The 16221-nt window shown below is 42.0% G+C and overlaps 1 protein-coding gene across 1 annotated transcript; it reads left to right on the top strand.

The window, feature by feature from the left end:
- The first annotated feature begins 1697 nt into the window (after positions 1-1697).
- On the top strand, positions 1698-14934 carry LOC113961873 (interleukin-2 receptor subunit alpha-like). The gene is made up of 6 exons (XM_027672570.1): positions 1698-1900; positions 10576-10761; positions 10976-11098; positions 11821-12048; positions 13985-14032; positions 14872-14934. Exons 1-6 carry the CDS (start codon positions 1825-1827, stop codon positions 14913-14915), a joined length of 705 nt encoding a protein of 234 aa, XP_027528371.1. The 5' UTR covers positions 1698-1824; the 3' UTR covers positions 14916-14934.
- The last annotated feature ends 1287 nt before the right edge of the window (positions 14935-16221 follow it).

Below are 16221 nucleotides of genomic sequence, written 5' to 3'. Positions count from 1 at the left end.
GTGTTTGCAGCAATTAGCCACCTGGGGTCACCCTTCCTTCCAGTACAACTCACATTTCATGTTCAGACCTGGATAAAAACTCACCCTTTCTAACAAAATGTAAGTGGCTATTACCCACCTACACTGAGATTTGCAGCTTGAAAGCAAATGGCTACATGAAAGATTGAACTGAAGGACTGCAGAAAAGGTCCCCTATCTCTGTCTTCCTCATGCAAACAGCTACAGAATTAAATCGTTTGGCCAGGCAAGAAATAGAAGCAGATGTTGTGGAGTAAATCCCTGCATGTCCAAAGAACAGACCCCATGTTTAGTGAGGAAAGGAAAAATTGTGTTTAAAAGTTAAGGATTTCTTTCTGGGCAACATAACAAACATGTTTTACCAGCCCAGATGGCCACAGAGTTCAGGCAGTTGCACATTTCCAGGCATCTTGGAAAAAGGTAGAGAACTGGGGTCTAAGCCTTTCAGACATATTTTTCAGGAGTAAAACTCTCTAAATCCTTCAGTGGGCTTTGGAATGAGTTTTTCCTATTATACTGTTAAATAGGGAAGATGATTTGACACTAAGTCAAGGGCAGTATCTGTGGAGCATGAAGCAGCTCTGGGGCAAGCAGAGCATTTTACCCACAGCAGTTGCTTCAGAAAGTTGGCTTGTTCTCCATGAGCTGTTGCATTTGGATTTGGGAGGTAATCTCCTGGCCAAAGCCTCATAGCTGACAAACCCCCCAAGAGGACTTGTCACCTGCATCAGTGAAGCTGCACAAAATCTTTCATGGAAAGGGTGAAGGGAGATTCATCTGGAGAGAGGTAGGAGATTGACGGATGCAGCTGTAGCAGCATTTAAAAATGTATCACATCAATTTCTTAGCATGCCTGCTAAGAAGATTTAATTTATTAAGGATTTATAAGGGAGAAGTAAATGCCCAGCATGTAGTAATCATGATAGAATACCACAGTTAGTTTAAATATGCTTTTACCATGGTCTATCCCAATTACTTCTCTAGATACTAACAAGAAATAATTTCTGTGGAAGTGGCTAAAAAAAACCTACATAAAGCCTGATACTTCCTTGATCATTTCCAGTTTTTCACTGACATTTGGAAGAATTTCACTGAAGCATTTCACATGCAGACAATTTAGGAACAAGGCAAAACCTTTCCCTACCTGCCAGCCTCATCCTCATGGGTTTTTTTGTTTGTTTATTCAAGCTGTCCATCCTTCAGAACCTCAGCTGTGATTCAGAGAAACTGCAAACATGCTTACAACAAAAATAAATGCAGTATGGCTTTATCATCATTAGCAGAAGACCTCCAGAAAGCCAAAAATATAGCCCATGGAACCTTTCCTTTGTAGACAGAGCCCACAGGTGGTGTCTGAGGTCCGTCATCATACACCTATCAGACAACTATTCCACAGCAATGGTCCCTCTCCAATATCCATCCAGCCACAGATTTGGAGTTGAGTGCCTGCACAAACCTACTGAAATCTTACCCCTTTCTACTGACCTCAGCTGTAGTGAAACAGCTCTGGAGTCAGCAGCTCTGATGTGTCAAACCACTTCCTACTCGCGATGGCACGCTCCGCCACGCCGAGCATGAAGCTTGATTTCCTGGATAAAAGCTACTAATACCTGAAGAGAAAGCAGCCTTTATTCTCTCCCGTGGAACCAGACAGCAAAACAACTATTTTCTGACCAAAGTCCTCCCTGCACACACGGGGTGATGCTCCCCACTGCTCTAACCATGCAGTGACCGGCTCCCTGGCTTGGCTGGCAGCAGCTCATCGCTTCTGAGGAACTTCACCGTCCTCGGTGGTGCAGGGAAGAGATGTGGACAAGCCCCATGGAGCTCAAGTGCCTTTTGATGTGGCTCTTGTTTGGATTCGTCAGGGGGAACAAGCGAGGTAAAAGACTATTTTTGCCTCTTGGGGATGGAAAATGTGATTTGGTTTTTTTTTGTGGGGGCTGTTGGAGGATGTTTGCAACATCCCGACCCCTTTCGGCTAAGGAAAGATGTTTAGAGCTTAAGGAATTTATTATTCTAAGGAAATGAGAGAAATGGGGGTTGTGGCCACAAACTATTAGCTGCAGAAAATCCAGAACTTTACAGGATTTTTTTGTCTGAGTAATGTATGTATCCTCCAACTCATCATTGGAACAGTGGGCAGATCAAAGCAGCCTTAGGTAGCTCTTTGAATTTGCTTTTTCCACTTTGCTTGTAACTTTAGCAAATATAAAAATAGACACTGAAATGTCAGTACGTCTGTAGGTAAAATTGATGGCAATGCTATTAGTTAAAAAGCACCATCCAAATTTGCAATGGGTACTATAGATATGAAATATTTTTCAGCCATGCCTTCCAACCAGTATCCCCTATAAACTGTGAATGGAGGCAGCTAATTCATTCAGCTTAATTTTACACATTTATAAATGGTGATATTGCTTATATTTGGCTTGTTTACTGTGGCAGGTGTGTACATTGAGAAACAGTCTGGTGATACATATTAGTGTATTTGAATTTAAACTGCATTGTTCAAATGGGGAAAGAAAAATCTTCCATTCTCAGTGCTCCATAAAAGCTATATTTCCTGCTTATTCTGTGATTCTGTGATGATGGTGTCCAGGTTGAGAGGTATGAGCACATACAGCCTAAGGCAGGTTCTCAGATATGCTGGTGCTGTAACTGCTGATGGATCATCTTTAGCGGGGCTGGGAATTTTACTCGGGGCTTGCCATCTCAAGGGAAGAGTGTGTTGCTAATGACTAAACTCATTAATGCAGGAAGGACCTTCACAAACGTTTAACCCTCAGGTGATTTTTTTTTTTTTTTTGGTCATTGAAGTGTTTTGCCAGTAAATGCTGTATCTTCTCCTTCACGGGGCATTTTCCCTGGCAAATGAAGTGCCAGTGCCCACGGCAAGTGTTTCAGGGAGCGCAGGAGCATCACTGTGAGACGCTCAGCCAGAGATGCGTCAGTAGGATCAGTTCTGGGATGAGTCAGGTTCCCCAGATCACATTTTCTGTATTACTGTGCCTGGAACATGTTGTGAAATTTCCTGCTGGCAAGTCTCGTTTATCAGAAATCTTTCTGGGTTTTTTGAAAAAAAAAATAATAGAGGGGTGTTAGAGCAGTTGCATTTTATGCTGTTTGATGTGATTTAATTTGCTGGTGAATGAATAAATGCAGAGCATTGCATTCTTCACTGTATTACTAAGCTCTTCTTTCCTCAGCTTCCTGTGTTTATTTTCAATGTCTCTCTCAATGTTTAAACATAATATTTATATATATATTTGTAATTATAATATATATATATATTTGTGTACTTATAGAGGTACCTGCCTGCAAATAATATGCTAAGTTAGAAATATCACCTTTTACCAATTAAGGGTTTTTAATTGTAGAGATACCTGAGGTATTGTGGCTGTAAGACCTGTTGTTTTTAATTCCTTAGGAGGATCAACAAGGAGACCTGGGAACAGATATAAGCAAAGTAAAAGGAATAGGCTGGGTCAAAGTGGTCAAAAATCAACCATGTCTTAGCACATATAGTGCTTTTCTTATTATTTTGCCTCTGTCTTTTCAGCTCATCCCAGCATTGCAAGTTCAGGTTTGTAAATAGATCTTACCCTAGACATTGTTTGGCAAAATCCACTACCAGGAATAAGCATAATTAGAGGAAAAAGAATATAAAAAGCTTTTGTTTTACAGAACAGTTTCACCAATAGATCTCAAAGTGCTTTGAGAAGGCAAAGCTCTCTGACAAAAAAGTGGGAAAACTAAGGTGTGGGATGATCATTCATTTAATAAAAATTAAACTATTCCTTAGTGCTAAAGAGAAGAGAAATGTTGACTTTCTTGTGAAGATCATCACATTTATCTCCTTTTCTCTGCACAGCAGCAATATCTAGAAGCTGCAGGCATGACATGAGGGTCAAACACAAGGTAAAAGCTGGTCTGTGCTCCTAAAACCTTTCCATCTTGCTGTTCATCTCACAGGAATACACTGAATAGATTTGCAAGTTAAACCTGGAAAGGATTAAAACTCACAAAAGAAAGAATTTCATTCGAGTGAATTTCATTCACACAAGATGGGTACCAGATCTCTGTTATTTAAATGAGAGGAGTTTCCTTCCCATTATACTTGCATATGAGTGCTGGCTCCCAAGGATTTGAAATGCAATGCAGAATACAATAAAGTTGTCAAACATGTACAAGTGTTTCTTGTAAGGTCAACCAGAGAAAAAACCTTTATAAACCTTTCAGCTATAGTCGCCCTCAGCAGCAAAGTGCCCAATATACAGCCTCAATAAAAAACAATGGTTAAAAAAAATTGTTAAATATCGTGATGCTACTGAGGACAAGCAGGTATTACAGAGAGAGATCCTGCAGCATCCACTTCTTCCTTCATCTGGAGAAATTATATTCCCACCTCGTCAGAGATGAGATGTTATGTCCCTTCCTTTTATTGCAGAAAAAAAATCCACTCTTTGTCTACTTCTAGAAAGCCACTGCTTTTGACTTTGCTTGCTATTGCCTTCAGAGTGTTGCAATTTTTATCTCCCTACTTTCTTTCTCAATGTACAGCTTTGTTTCTCCTGTTTTCCCTGTTGCATTAAAAGCCCAGCTTTTGGATATTTTCTACCGATGTGTTTTCCATCCCCTGACCCTGGTCCTGAATCTTGGAACAACCTGGATTACTGAATCTCTGCTCTGTCTCCTCCATGCTTCTCCAAAACTCACATTTCCAAAATCCTTCCATGGCTTTCCTCACTTGACTCCCTGTTCCTCAGCCCTGCCAGCATAGCAGCACTCTGTCATCTGCTGCTTTTTCTTTATGTTCTTGTTTTGTAAAGCCCTCAGATAAAGAATATACAGCCCTTGTTATGTGGAAAAGTATTTCATGCAAGGCCAGAAAAATCATCTACATGTACAGAAAATTTCCATCCTCAGAGCTCCAGTGAAAAGCTCCATAACAATGCTAAGTCCAAAAGTCAAATGAGGTGAAATCAAAAGAGCTCCACCAGACCATTTTTTTCGCTGCTACCCAAGACAGGGACACACACTTGTCAGACCATTCAATTATTTTCAGAGAGGATATTCTCTGCTGTCCTTTCAGTCCTACAAAAGGCAAGACTGAGAAAGTTCCAGGCAAAGAAAAGAATCTGAATCTCTGCTGCTGCCTAAAAAGCCAATTTTCTTTCTCATAATTTGTTTTTCCTTTTAGATGAAGACAAGAAAGCATGGGTTTTACTGAGGTAGCAGATCTAAGCAAAAATGTAGCCAAATCTATTTAAACCCCAAATATTGCACACCGAAACAAGGCTTTCATGTATGATATTCTCAAAACCTGACTCTGTGTTCTGCTACCAAACCATGTGCTGTGGTTGCCTTGAAAGAGTTTGAGCTCTGTGGCTTCACCACAGAGCCAAGGATGTTATAAACACCCAGAAACAAACACAAATGTTCCCCATTCACTGCTTAGTACATTTTCTATGCAGCACTCCGTGCTCAGGCTAGTTTTGCTCCCTCTCCCTGCTTTAGAAAGCACTCTCCCTCTTTCCTAATGGTCTTTCAATTCCACATTTTCAGTCCAAGTCCCCAGCTCAGCCTCCCTGCTAGGGCAGGTGTGAGATTCATCAATGCATTAGGTAAATCACCCTAATTACCAATGTGAGCATGTAAGAGCATTCTTCCACCACTGTAGCTGATAAAAACAGAGAAACACCTTTAAGATTTGCTTTAGAGAAGTTAAATTAGGTGTCTGCTGTCCTCTAGAGAGGTCTACCCAGCTCCACTTCTTACAGAAGGTGCTAAGAAGGCAGATTCCTGAGGCTAAATTATGCTTAGCATGAGAAAGCCTAGTCCACTGTCCAACCAACTCTGGCCTTGGTGTATATGGAATTTTTTTTGCATTCAATTCCACTGCCTGGGTCAGAGGCAAACAGCTGGTCAGCATGATGAAGCCAAGAGATAAGTGCATTTCTCCTAAATCCAGTTTTCTGTGGTCCTACAGAAGAAGTTAATGGACAGCTCCTGCTGGCTTATATTCCAGTTTATTTTATACTGCCTTTCCAACAGAGACATTTGTACAGCAAACTCATCAGGCACTGAACTGCCTAGTCCTTAAGACAGGACGTACCTCCTCTCCACTGTTGGGAATATTCAAACCCATCTCCTGCCCCATAAGGCTGATCTCTCCTCCCTCACTGTTTGCATTAAAACTTGTGCCTGGTCAAATGATTTTGTAAGACAACATCTGTGCAATCTAAGGTATAGCTAATTAAAATCCCACAGACAAATTGCCATAAGCTTGAGGTCTGCACTCTGGCCCCACAGCTGGCATCTATTCCCAGCTTACAAATCCACATAAACAGTAAATGACATTAATAGGAGGGGAAAGAATCCTGCAGAGCTGAGGCTTGCTTGTTAACAGATCCTTGGGGAGTAAGTTTTGAAGTTAGAAAAATTTCATTACCATTTCAGTCCAGTTGTCAGTATCGATTCCTTCTCTTCGCTCACACCAGTTTCATCTTCAAGAGGCCATTTAGAGAGCACACAGTTTCACACAGCACATGAATCCTCAGGGCTGCTTTACCTCTTCAGACACATCTGGGGAAATATCTTCATTTTGGCCTGGTTTGATTTCTTGCTCTCTCTGGGGAAAGGTGCTTTTCCTCTCTGAACTGGGCAGGTGTGTGAAGTGCCTGGTTTCTTCCACTGCTTCTACCCAAATCTTCAGAACATCCAGTTTCCTACTGATCCTGTCTTACTGCCTTTGTATTTAGGGGGAAATCATCCTATTTCTGCACCTTGACATTTTAACTTCACGTCAGAATAGTGTCAGTGCTGGCGACACACAACCACGTGACTAAGGAAATTCTGAGTTCAGGTTACCGTGGTGTGACTCACTGTCTGTGTTTTACCTAATGCTAAAAATACCTGTTACAAAATTTTCCCTGTTCACTTCTCATGGGCAAAAGGTGTTGTTCTGATGCCTCATCTATCACTGCTCTCTCTGCCAACTCAGACATGAAAAAAGTAGGCAGGAGAGCTTCATAAATCCTAATACTAAGAGCAGTTTTGTGGTTGGATCAGTAACATACGTGAATGGGAATCCTCAGAGAAGAAATGAAAGTGCTGAAACAACTGATGCTGATGTAGCTACTGGGTTTCTTTCCCTCCAGTAACTCCTGTGTGATAGCTGACAGCTGATGTAGAGGTCGAGGGGCCCTGAGACACCTCAAATAGCATCAGGCTTTGTAGCTTAAGCAGGAATAGCAGGAATCTCACCTATGTTTCTGCTCAGATGACAAAGCTTGCAGGTCTCAAAAAAGTTATCAACTTATCTGACCCCCAGCAGAAGCAAAAATACTTTTTAATTTTTATGTTTCATTGATGTCTATTGTCTGAATTCACTATTGTCTGAATTCTCCTTCTAATTCCAAGGGTCTATCTCCATCTACTTCATAATTATAATTGAAACCATCTCCAGAATTTCCAGAAATGCTGTAGGCACCAAAAATCCACTAATATGGGGAGAAATAGAAATTCCCCTCTGCCTTAGGAGAGCTACATGTTCTCACAATTCTGCAGCTGATAGAAGGGGTAAATCCCATGAACACAATTACAACAACCTCTCTGTTTGGTCCATTTAATACCTCTAAAATCAGAAAAATGGATTCCCAGGGCACTTTTGGGGCATGGGAGATGAGAATGATAGATAGAGAGATGATGAATTTTGTGAATTAAGGAAAGGGAGAACAGTGGACATTGGCATTGAAAGAGAAAAAGTTAGTGACAATAAACACCTCACCGTGGGGATGAAAATTTAGAACATGTGGGCAGGGAAAATGAGGAAGCAAACAAAACCTCAAGAGCTATGAAGGCTATGTGGGGGGAGTATTTTAAACCAATACTAGTAGGAGTCCAGCCCTGTAGCAGCTCTGTTGAATGCAGAACCCAGTGAAAGCTGGGCTGTGCAACACTGGGCCACCACAGGCTGTGAGGCAGGTTCTGCCCAGGTGTTGCTGGCCTTTTGTAAGATGAATATTTTTGTATCACACCAACTCAAACAAATGGACAGACTAATTCCCAACCAGGTGCAAAACAGCAAAAAAAGAGCAAAGTTAATTTCCCCTAAAAATCAGAATTCTAGTGAAGGAGTAAATCCATACTGCTGCTCCCTAGTTCCCTGCCTTCTTCCCATTCCTCGGCTCTTTTACCACCCACACAGCAAGGATGTTGATTTTTTTAGGGGCAAACCATGCAGTTTCCTTGGGCACAAGGATGGAATGAAGTTTTAGGCGTGGTTCACTCCAGAGGTCATCCTGTATGGGGAATATGATCCAAGACCTCACCAGGTCTGCTTCCTCTTTGCACAGTCTTCCCATACTGTGCCAGGAGGTCCCACGGCATGAAATACAAGAAAGACATTGATGGGCTGGAGCATGTCCAGAGAAGGGCAATGGAGCTGGGGAAGAGTCTGGAGCACAAGTTTGATGAGAAGTGTCTGAGGGAGCTGGGGAGGGCTCAACCTGGAGAAAAGGAGGCTCAGGGTGGACCTTATCACTTCAGCCTGACAGGAGGTTGTATGGGTTGCATGTTGAGTGCCTACAGGTTCTTGAAAGATGAGTAGAAGACCACTTAAAGAGAAGCACTTCTGAAGATATATAAGATACTTTGAGACAGTGAAGAGCAATAATGGCAATGGGTATCTTGCAATATCCATATTATTCATTCACAGCTCCTCCCAATGTGAAGACTGGTGCAACAAAAACCCCAAATGCCGGTGACTTTGATATCAAACACATTGGTGAGGAGCAATAGCATGTGAAGAGAAGCCAATGTTTTGAAAGGTTATGATGGTTGCTAAGGAGAAGGTTCTTGAAAGTGGAAGCAAAATATTTGACGTGAGAGTGAAGCAGAATTCAAAGGGAGGCAAGAAGAAGGTCACAATGAGATCTAGAAAATTAATCTGTCAAAATTCTTTCTGGATCAGAGACAGGAATATGGTAAAGGCCAAAGAAGTAGATGCTGCAGCTATTTAGATGTGAGAAGAGTCTCTTTTGAGTGATGTGGATGGCATTAAAAGGCTGGATCCTAGGAAGGTTGCAATGTGGGTGAGCTGATCCAGCCTGGTGGGCTTTGCTCGCCGTCTCCCATGTGCACCATTTCTGCACAGTCCTTGTCTGATGTGTGCAGATTCAGAAGAACCCAACTTCATTTGATCATCAACTAAAACAGTGTTTGCCCTTTATGATGAGTAGGTTAAATGTTGTGGGTTTTCTTAAGAAGAGACTAATGAGTTGTAGGTTTGAGTGCCTTGTGCTGAGATTCACATCTGCAGTCTGCTTCAAAGAGGCTTTTGAAGTCTTGAGGGAAACATGCTTTTAGCTTTCGGGGAAAGTGAGAGTACATGATCTCAACTTGGTGCTAATCTGATAACTCTTTAATTTTAATCACCCTGACAGTCTGTGGTAAACCATGTGGTTAACTATTTCGCGTGCAGTTGCTTCTGTCAAAGCCACAGTCTGATGTAGTTTACAAAGCGAATCCTTTGATAGCACAAAGATACAAGGGGATTAAAACATCCCTTATGCAGATTAGTTTTTAAGCTGCTCACGTGTTTTTCATTGCTGCCTTCTTCAAACTTTGTGACTTTTACTAAAGCAGCAAGATAATGAAAAGTAAAAAGGGCAGAAAAGATCAAAGCGAGGAAATGAAAGAAAAGGGCATTGCAGGGCTGGGGCTGGGGCTGGGACTTTCAGGTTCAGTTGCTGTTGGTCTTTCAAGGAGAAGGCACTTTGGGAGTCAAGGGCAGACACCAGATGATGAACAGCTATCAGGGACTCAGGGACCTTTCACAGTCATTCTCACTGGTTGCTGAGGCTGCATTAATTACAGCTGCAGAAAATGTGAGGACAAGATGACTAAGAAATTTTACTCATAATAGCTGTTACTATAATGCATAAGCATAAAGGGTCACAGATCATGCACCCAAAGATGCAGAGCACCAGCCCTGGTGCAACCAGCCTATCTTATCTTACAATTTCTCTGCTTTTAGTCCTTAAATAATCATTAAGTACTGCCTTTGTCAACTTCTGGGTCTCCAACTCAGACTCAGTGGGCTTTTCAAGTGCACTGAAATGATCTAACTTAATTCATTCCAACTTATTGAGAAGTGTATTTAGACGTGATTTGCTGATGACACAACACTCCACGTCCTTGTTTTGGGACATGTTATATTTAGGTTTGCAAACTTATTTCATAGTAAGCTGCTCTTTGGTGTACTCAGACAGAACTATGAGTCTACACCCATTCCCAGGGTTTGGTTATAGTTGATTGCAATTTTTAAGGAATTAGTTTGGTTCATTGTGCCTTATTCCATAGGCTCAGGGCTGCACACTCTGGTCCCACTAATTGCTCTCCAATATGACTGTGTACAGCTTCATCAAGAAAATGTTGATAGTGTTTCGTGTTGCCCATCTGCTGGACGTCTGGTATTGAGAAGACAGAAAGATGTGAGATGGATAAAGCAGAATGACAGGTTGTCCTGATTCTCGTGCTTTCCGTTTGCAGAAGGTTGCCCAGATCCTCCAAGGATTGAATTTGCTGATGTTACTGCTGAAGCGTATGTGCCAGGGACCAAGATGTACTATGTTTGTGACAGTGGCTATGACAGAAACAGTGGCCAGCACCCAGTAATTCAGTGTAACAGTGGACAGCAGGGTGCCTTTTGGGACTACAGCGGATTTGAATGCATTGGTAAGTGAGTGTTGTCCTTTTTCTATACGTGGAGGTGTTTTTCCAATGCATTAGTTGGTACAAAACACAGCTAGGCATTAACAAATGATCTTTTGTGCTTACCTTTGCAAGTCAGCACTTGAAACAGTTCCATCCCACCTCTGAAAGTTTGGGTGCTCTGGCTTTGTTCTTCTCTTTGTCCTGCTGTAATTCAGCAAATGTAACTTCTCCTCAGATAAGAACACTTTGCTGTCAACTGGTCCCACGGCCGAGTTACATTTTACACAGAAGCCAGAGAGTAAAGCACAAAGCCCTGCACCCCAGAAACAAGAAGACTTTTCAGAGTTTGATCAGAAAGGTAAGTAGGAGCCCATCCATTACTGTAAGACCTTATAGAGGGGTTTTTCCAATGAGTTAGTTAATATACTTCCCAAATCTTCGTTCACGAAGCCTAGCCATGATGATGACGAGTTAATATAAGACAGATCTGGGCACCACTCTAACAAATGATCTTCTGTGCTTATCTTTGCAAGTTAGAACTTTAAACAGTTGTATCCCACCCCTCAAAGTTTGGGCGCTCTGGCTTTGCTCTGATATTCATCCTACTGTAATTCAGCAAGTGTAACTTCTAGCACAAAAGAGAAAATTTTGTTGTCAACAGCTCCCACAATACAGTTAGAATTTACACAGAAGCCAGAAATTAAAACAGGGAGCCTTGCACCCCAGAAGCAAGAAGATTTTTCAGAGTTTGCCCAAAATTGTAAATAAGAGCCCATTCAATAATGTAACAGTTCTCACGCTGATTTCTATGGAAGCAGTGTAAGAATGATAAGTAATATTTAATTACTTTGCAGACAGAGGGAAAAAAACAATTGCTGTAATATCTTGGCCAAGTAAGTGATATGATGTAAGCGATATGATGTAAGCGAATGAGTATTTTATATCTTAACCAAGAATTAGGAAGGCTTGGTATATCCTGCTTGTCTGTACTTTGTAAGGATACAAATCATAATTTTCAAGAGCAAAAGCAGCGTGCAAAATCTATCTGCTTTAGCCGTGTGCTGCCTTCTGATCCCACAGATTTTTGTGGTCCCCCCAAGGCTGTTCCACATGCCTCCATCAGACTGAAGAAACCCTATTACATAGGACAAGTGCTGCATTTCAAATGCCAGAGTGGTTATGATAAGCGACTCCCCACTTCTGGCACCAGCACGTGCGAGAAGGTGAACGGCAACATCAACTGGACCCCCCTTGACGTGCGATGCACCAACGACAGCAACGCGCGGCCACCACAGACTCCCGAGCCAGGTGAGGCGGTTTTTATTGCACCACATCACTGTCATGACCTGTTCATGCAGGGTCCAGACCACCCAAGTCAGCATATCAATCATAGGGAACAGCCTAGGGGGGTTCAGGATGGAGGGATCAGGGAACTCAGAGCTCTGACGTGATGTCATTTCTGACTGCTGGAGATGACACCTCTGGGGAGGACAGAGCTGCATCCTACTTTGTCTTTCATACTAACTGCAAAATTGCATCTGTGGCTGCACTGAGGGTTTGGGGCTCTCTCTGGGCATCAAGCAGAGCTACTGAAGGTGGACAGACCCAGCTGTGCACACCCTCTACAGTCCACAGGCTTCTATTACCCTCCTCTGAGTCAGTGAAGTGAAATGAATTTTAATGAGGTGGGAGCCAATGCAAGGACAACATGAGAGGACTTTTCCTACCAACAGAGTGGAGGAAAAAAAAAGGTTTCACCAGTACTTTGAGCTTTAAGAGGAAAGTAATCTTGCAGAACTGTAGATGTCTACTGCATAGGTGCCCACATCTGAGTTGGACTGCCTTTATAACCAACACAGGGGATAGGTGTTGGTGGTGCTCTGTTAGCTGCCCTATTTCACATCTATTTTAGATGAATTACAGCTTGTAAAGGCTTGTTTCTCCCCACTGACTATAGCTCAGCCTGGAGGACTATCTCAGAGGCCACACAGAACAGTAGGTGAGAGGAATTCCAGCCCTTGTGACCACACCAGGCCATGTGGCAGAGCAGGATGGTTTGGGCAGGTCCTTTTGTTTGCAGAGTGACCTCTCAGGTGACACTTGGCCATCACTGGCTCTTGTTGCTGCTCTGACTGTAAGAATGAATGGCCTGACTCACCTGACACTCTCTTTCAGCATTAACCCAGGACTTTCTCCCCTATTTCGTAGATCCCTCTGTTTCCGTGTGGTGCCCAGTTCAGAGTGTTACAGGTACAGCAGTAACAATGTGTTGTCTGGTCTTTCCTCTTCCATCACAACAGTAATCTTTTTTCCATTGAAAATTTCACTTGGTACTATCAGGGTGAAAGCATTTCTTGCTGTGATGGGAATAATCCACCAACATACCAGTCCTAAAAAGTGATACAACCTATTGAATGGTCAGAAATTACAAGTATTTTAAAATTACAAATATTTTAAAATTTTAAAATTAGGATTATGAATGAAAACCAGGAAACTGGATAATGAAATAGACCCTCAGCTTTTAGTTCAGCAGAACAATAATACCAGTTTCCTGCAAAATGCACTCAAACCTAAGCAAGGTCAGGTCCTTGTAATCAGAGCATTAGATATTTATTCCCCTAAAGTGTTGCCTTTCTATTTGTTATGATGTGATGTCTTCTATGAGGCTTGATAAGGAATATCCTCCCCTTTCTCAGTTCTTCCCCCAGCACTCAGTACAAAGACATTTATCAACAGACCACTCTTACAGAACCTCTTGTTAAAAACCTCCATATCTCATACTGGCACAAGTGCAGAGATTCCTTTCAGGGATAAGAGAGAAATCTAATTAATTTTTTGCACCAGGGAAGTTCTGGCTTATATTTCTGGGCAAAAACATGTCCTGTTTGACACCAAGTTTCCAAATCCTAGCTTGGCACTCTGAAAGCCATCCTTCCCAATCTCATATGAAATAGAGATCTTAGATGGATCCCATTCCAGTTCACTTCATGCCCACCATTAACAGATATCACATCAGCACATATGTTGATATCCAGGCTGGAAACACCTATTGATGACCGAGATACAAACATGGCAATTATTAAGTCTTCTGTGCAGAGGGGGAGCCATCAGACTCTATCCTCACCACTGCTTTGATGCTGGAGCAAGCTGGTTCTTTGCCTGACTGTGTCCTCATCACTGCTCTGATGCTGTTTGTCAGAAGAGAAAATTGACACAAAAATCAAGAACTTCTCTCTCTTCATAGGTTCGACTCATCCATCTCTTTCCTCCTCAGTGACACTGCCAGTGACAGGTATGTCATTTTGTTAAAGACTTCACTCAATCACCCAGAGCAGTTATTTTGCCTTTCAGTTTGCTGTTCTACCAAACAGCTCTATTTCTGTCAGAAAAGCTAATAAATATATTTCAAGACAAACCTATGTCCATGTATTGGGCAAGACGTTACTAGAGACAGCATAAACAGATTATTTAAGCACTTAAACTTTTTATAAAGAAGATTTCTTAGACTCATAAGGGATGTAAAAGAAAACAGATCAACCAAAAGTCTAGTTTTTAAATGAAGCCATTTTAGGATTCTTCTCTGAGACTTTCTGTGAATTCAGTGAATCACTTCAACTGGAAAAAACCAGGAAAAAAAAAAGTAAATATTTCAATGATGTATTCCTTTCACATTTTCAAAGGAATAAAAAAAAAGATGGTCAAACAAAATGTTTCCTCACAGCTAAACTGATGCATTTAGATCAGTCTGCAGAGATTTTCTTCTCCCCCTTCCCCATCTTCCATTCAGCCATTAGCCACTGAAATAGAAATTGTCTCTTACTGTGCCCGTGCTCAAGACTTTGCACAAGGGCTCTTGATTCCAGCTGGAGTCTGCCAACGACTGTGGTACACATTATAATGAGGAGGAATAATGGTGTGACATAAAGGAAGGAAGGATATTGCAAATTACTCCAGAGACCACAACATGAGTAGTCCCTGCCCATTTGGCTGTGGTCAACCTCTAGTTGCCCAAGTCACCTCTGGCTAGGTCCTGTTTGCCCCAGGAAGCAAAGCAATGGGGTAACATGGAAAAATTCTGCAATTATTAAGATAACACCAGGTGCTAACCATATTGATTTTCTGTTCTAACAGCTATCTGTTTTGTCGTGCTTGTCATTCCTGCTGTCTTTGTGTGACTCACCAAGGAGACAACACAGTAAGTGGGATGGAACGAGGGAAATGTGAAATCTGAACAAAAAATCCCCAGCAGTGGAAGAGTTATTAACAAATCAGCCATCTCCCTATTGCACTGCTTAGATTTCTGAATACATTCTTTGGTATTAAATAAGTGACCCTGGGTTTTGGGTTGTCTAGTTCAGCTATCAAGCACTGGCACAAGGAACGGGTTGCCAAGAGAGATTGTGGGCTCCTCATACCTGGAAGTGTTCAAGGCCAGGCTGGATGGGGCTCTGAGCAGCCTGGTCTAGTGGAAAGATATCCCTGCCCAAGGCAGGGGGGGTTGGAACTAGATTACCTTTAAAGGTCCCTTCCATCCCAAACCATTCTGTGATTCTATGATTCTAAAAAGCACGCTTTGTCCCATCCAGTGTGGAAGTGAGAATGATAGTTCAAACAATGGGCAGAAAATTAACCCCATGGGGAAATTAGGGCTAATTATGCAAATATGTTGGTTTCAGGTAAGTTTGCACAGTCAGTCTTTCTCTCCCTGGCTAACTAACCTGTGGGAAGCCTGGGGAGCATCTGCCACCACAACCACGTAATTCTGTTTCCCTCATCCCCCTGATTTCTGAGTCGTGTCATGACAACTTTGGGCTACAGACCTATTTTAGTCTGGCCTCCTGGCTGTTTCTGTTACTACACTGAGATGCATCAAGGCTATTCCTGTTCACGGGCTCCTCAGCCTTGTTAAGCCAAGATGTCCCTATCTGACATTTGAGAGTTCTCCTCTTCTCCTCCCTCTTTGTTAATCCTCCTCCCCATTTCTCTTCATGTTCCTTACTAATAACTGGTTGCTCTTCTTCTTAGCTGAATGAGGATTTTTCTTAAAAAGGAAGAAGGGAGGACCTTGTGAAACCACATCACCAGTGGATTTTTGCCAATTCACAACAGGATGAAGCCATATAAAGTGTAGACAATATTTTGAAGCATGCTTTAGTGAAGATGGTCAAGCATGGTGCAGATTGTAGGATTTTGGGCCATTGTATGATTTCTGAAAATATAGTAAGTGAAAAAGTGTCAAGAATTATCTACATTTTACTGGCCCTGTGGTGAAAGAAGTGATGAAATTGCTGATACCAGACAAGATAGTAACTGAGTAATAAATGAAACAGGAACTGAAATCCTAAGTGGTGTCTTCTGCAAAAAGTACTCTATGGTTTCTCATAGTAAATATAGAAGAAGCCATAGAAAACTTACTTCTTCCTTCCTCTAATAATTTTTCCCATTGTAGGAAGACTTCTCAGGGAATTGGGGTGTTCAGAT

The sequence above is a fragment of the Neopelma chrysocephalum genome, unplaced genomic scaffold, assembly GCF_003984885.1.
Source record: "Neopelma chrysocephalum unplaced genomic scaffold, ASM398488v2 Primary Assembly neopelma1_97416, whole genome shotgun sequence".
Classification (NCBI taxonomy): Eukaryota; Metazoa; Chordata; class Aves; order Passeriformes; family Pipridae; genus Neopelma; species Neopelma chrysocephalum.
Note: the sequence above shows the minus strand (reverse complement) of the source record. Positions and strands in the feature narration are given on the sequence as shown.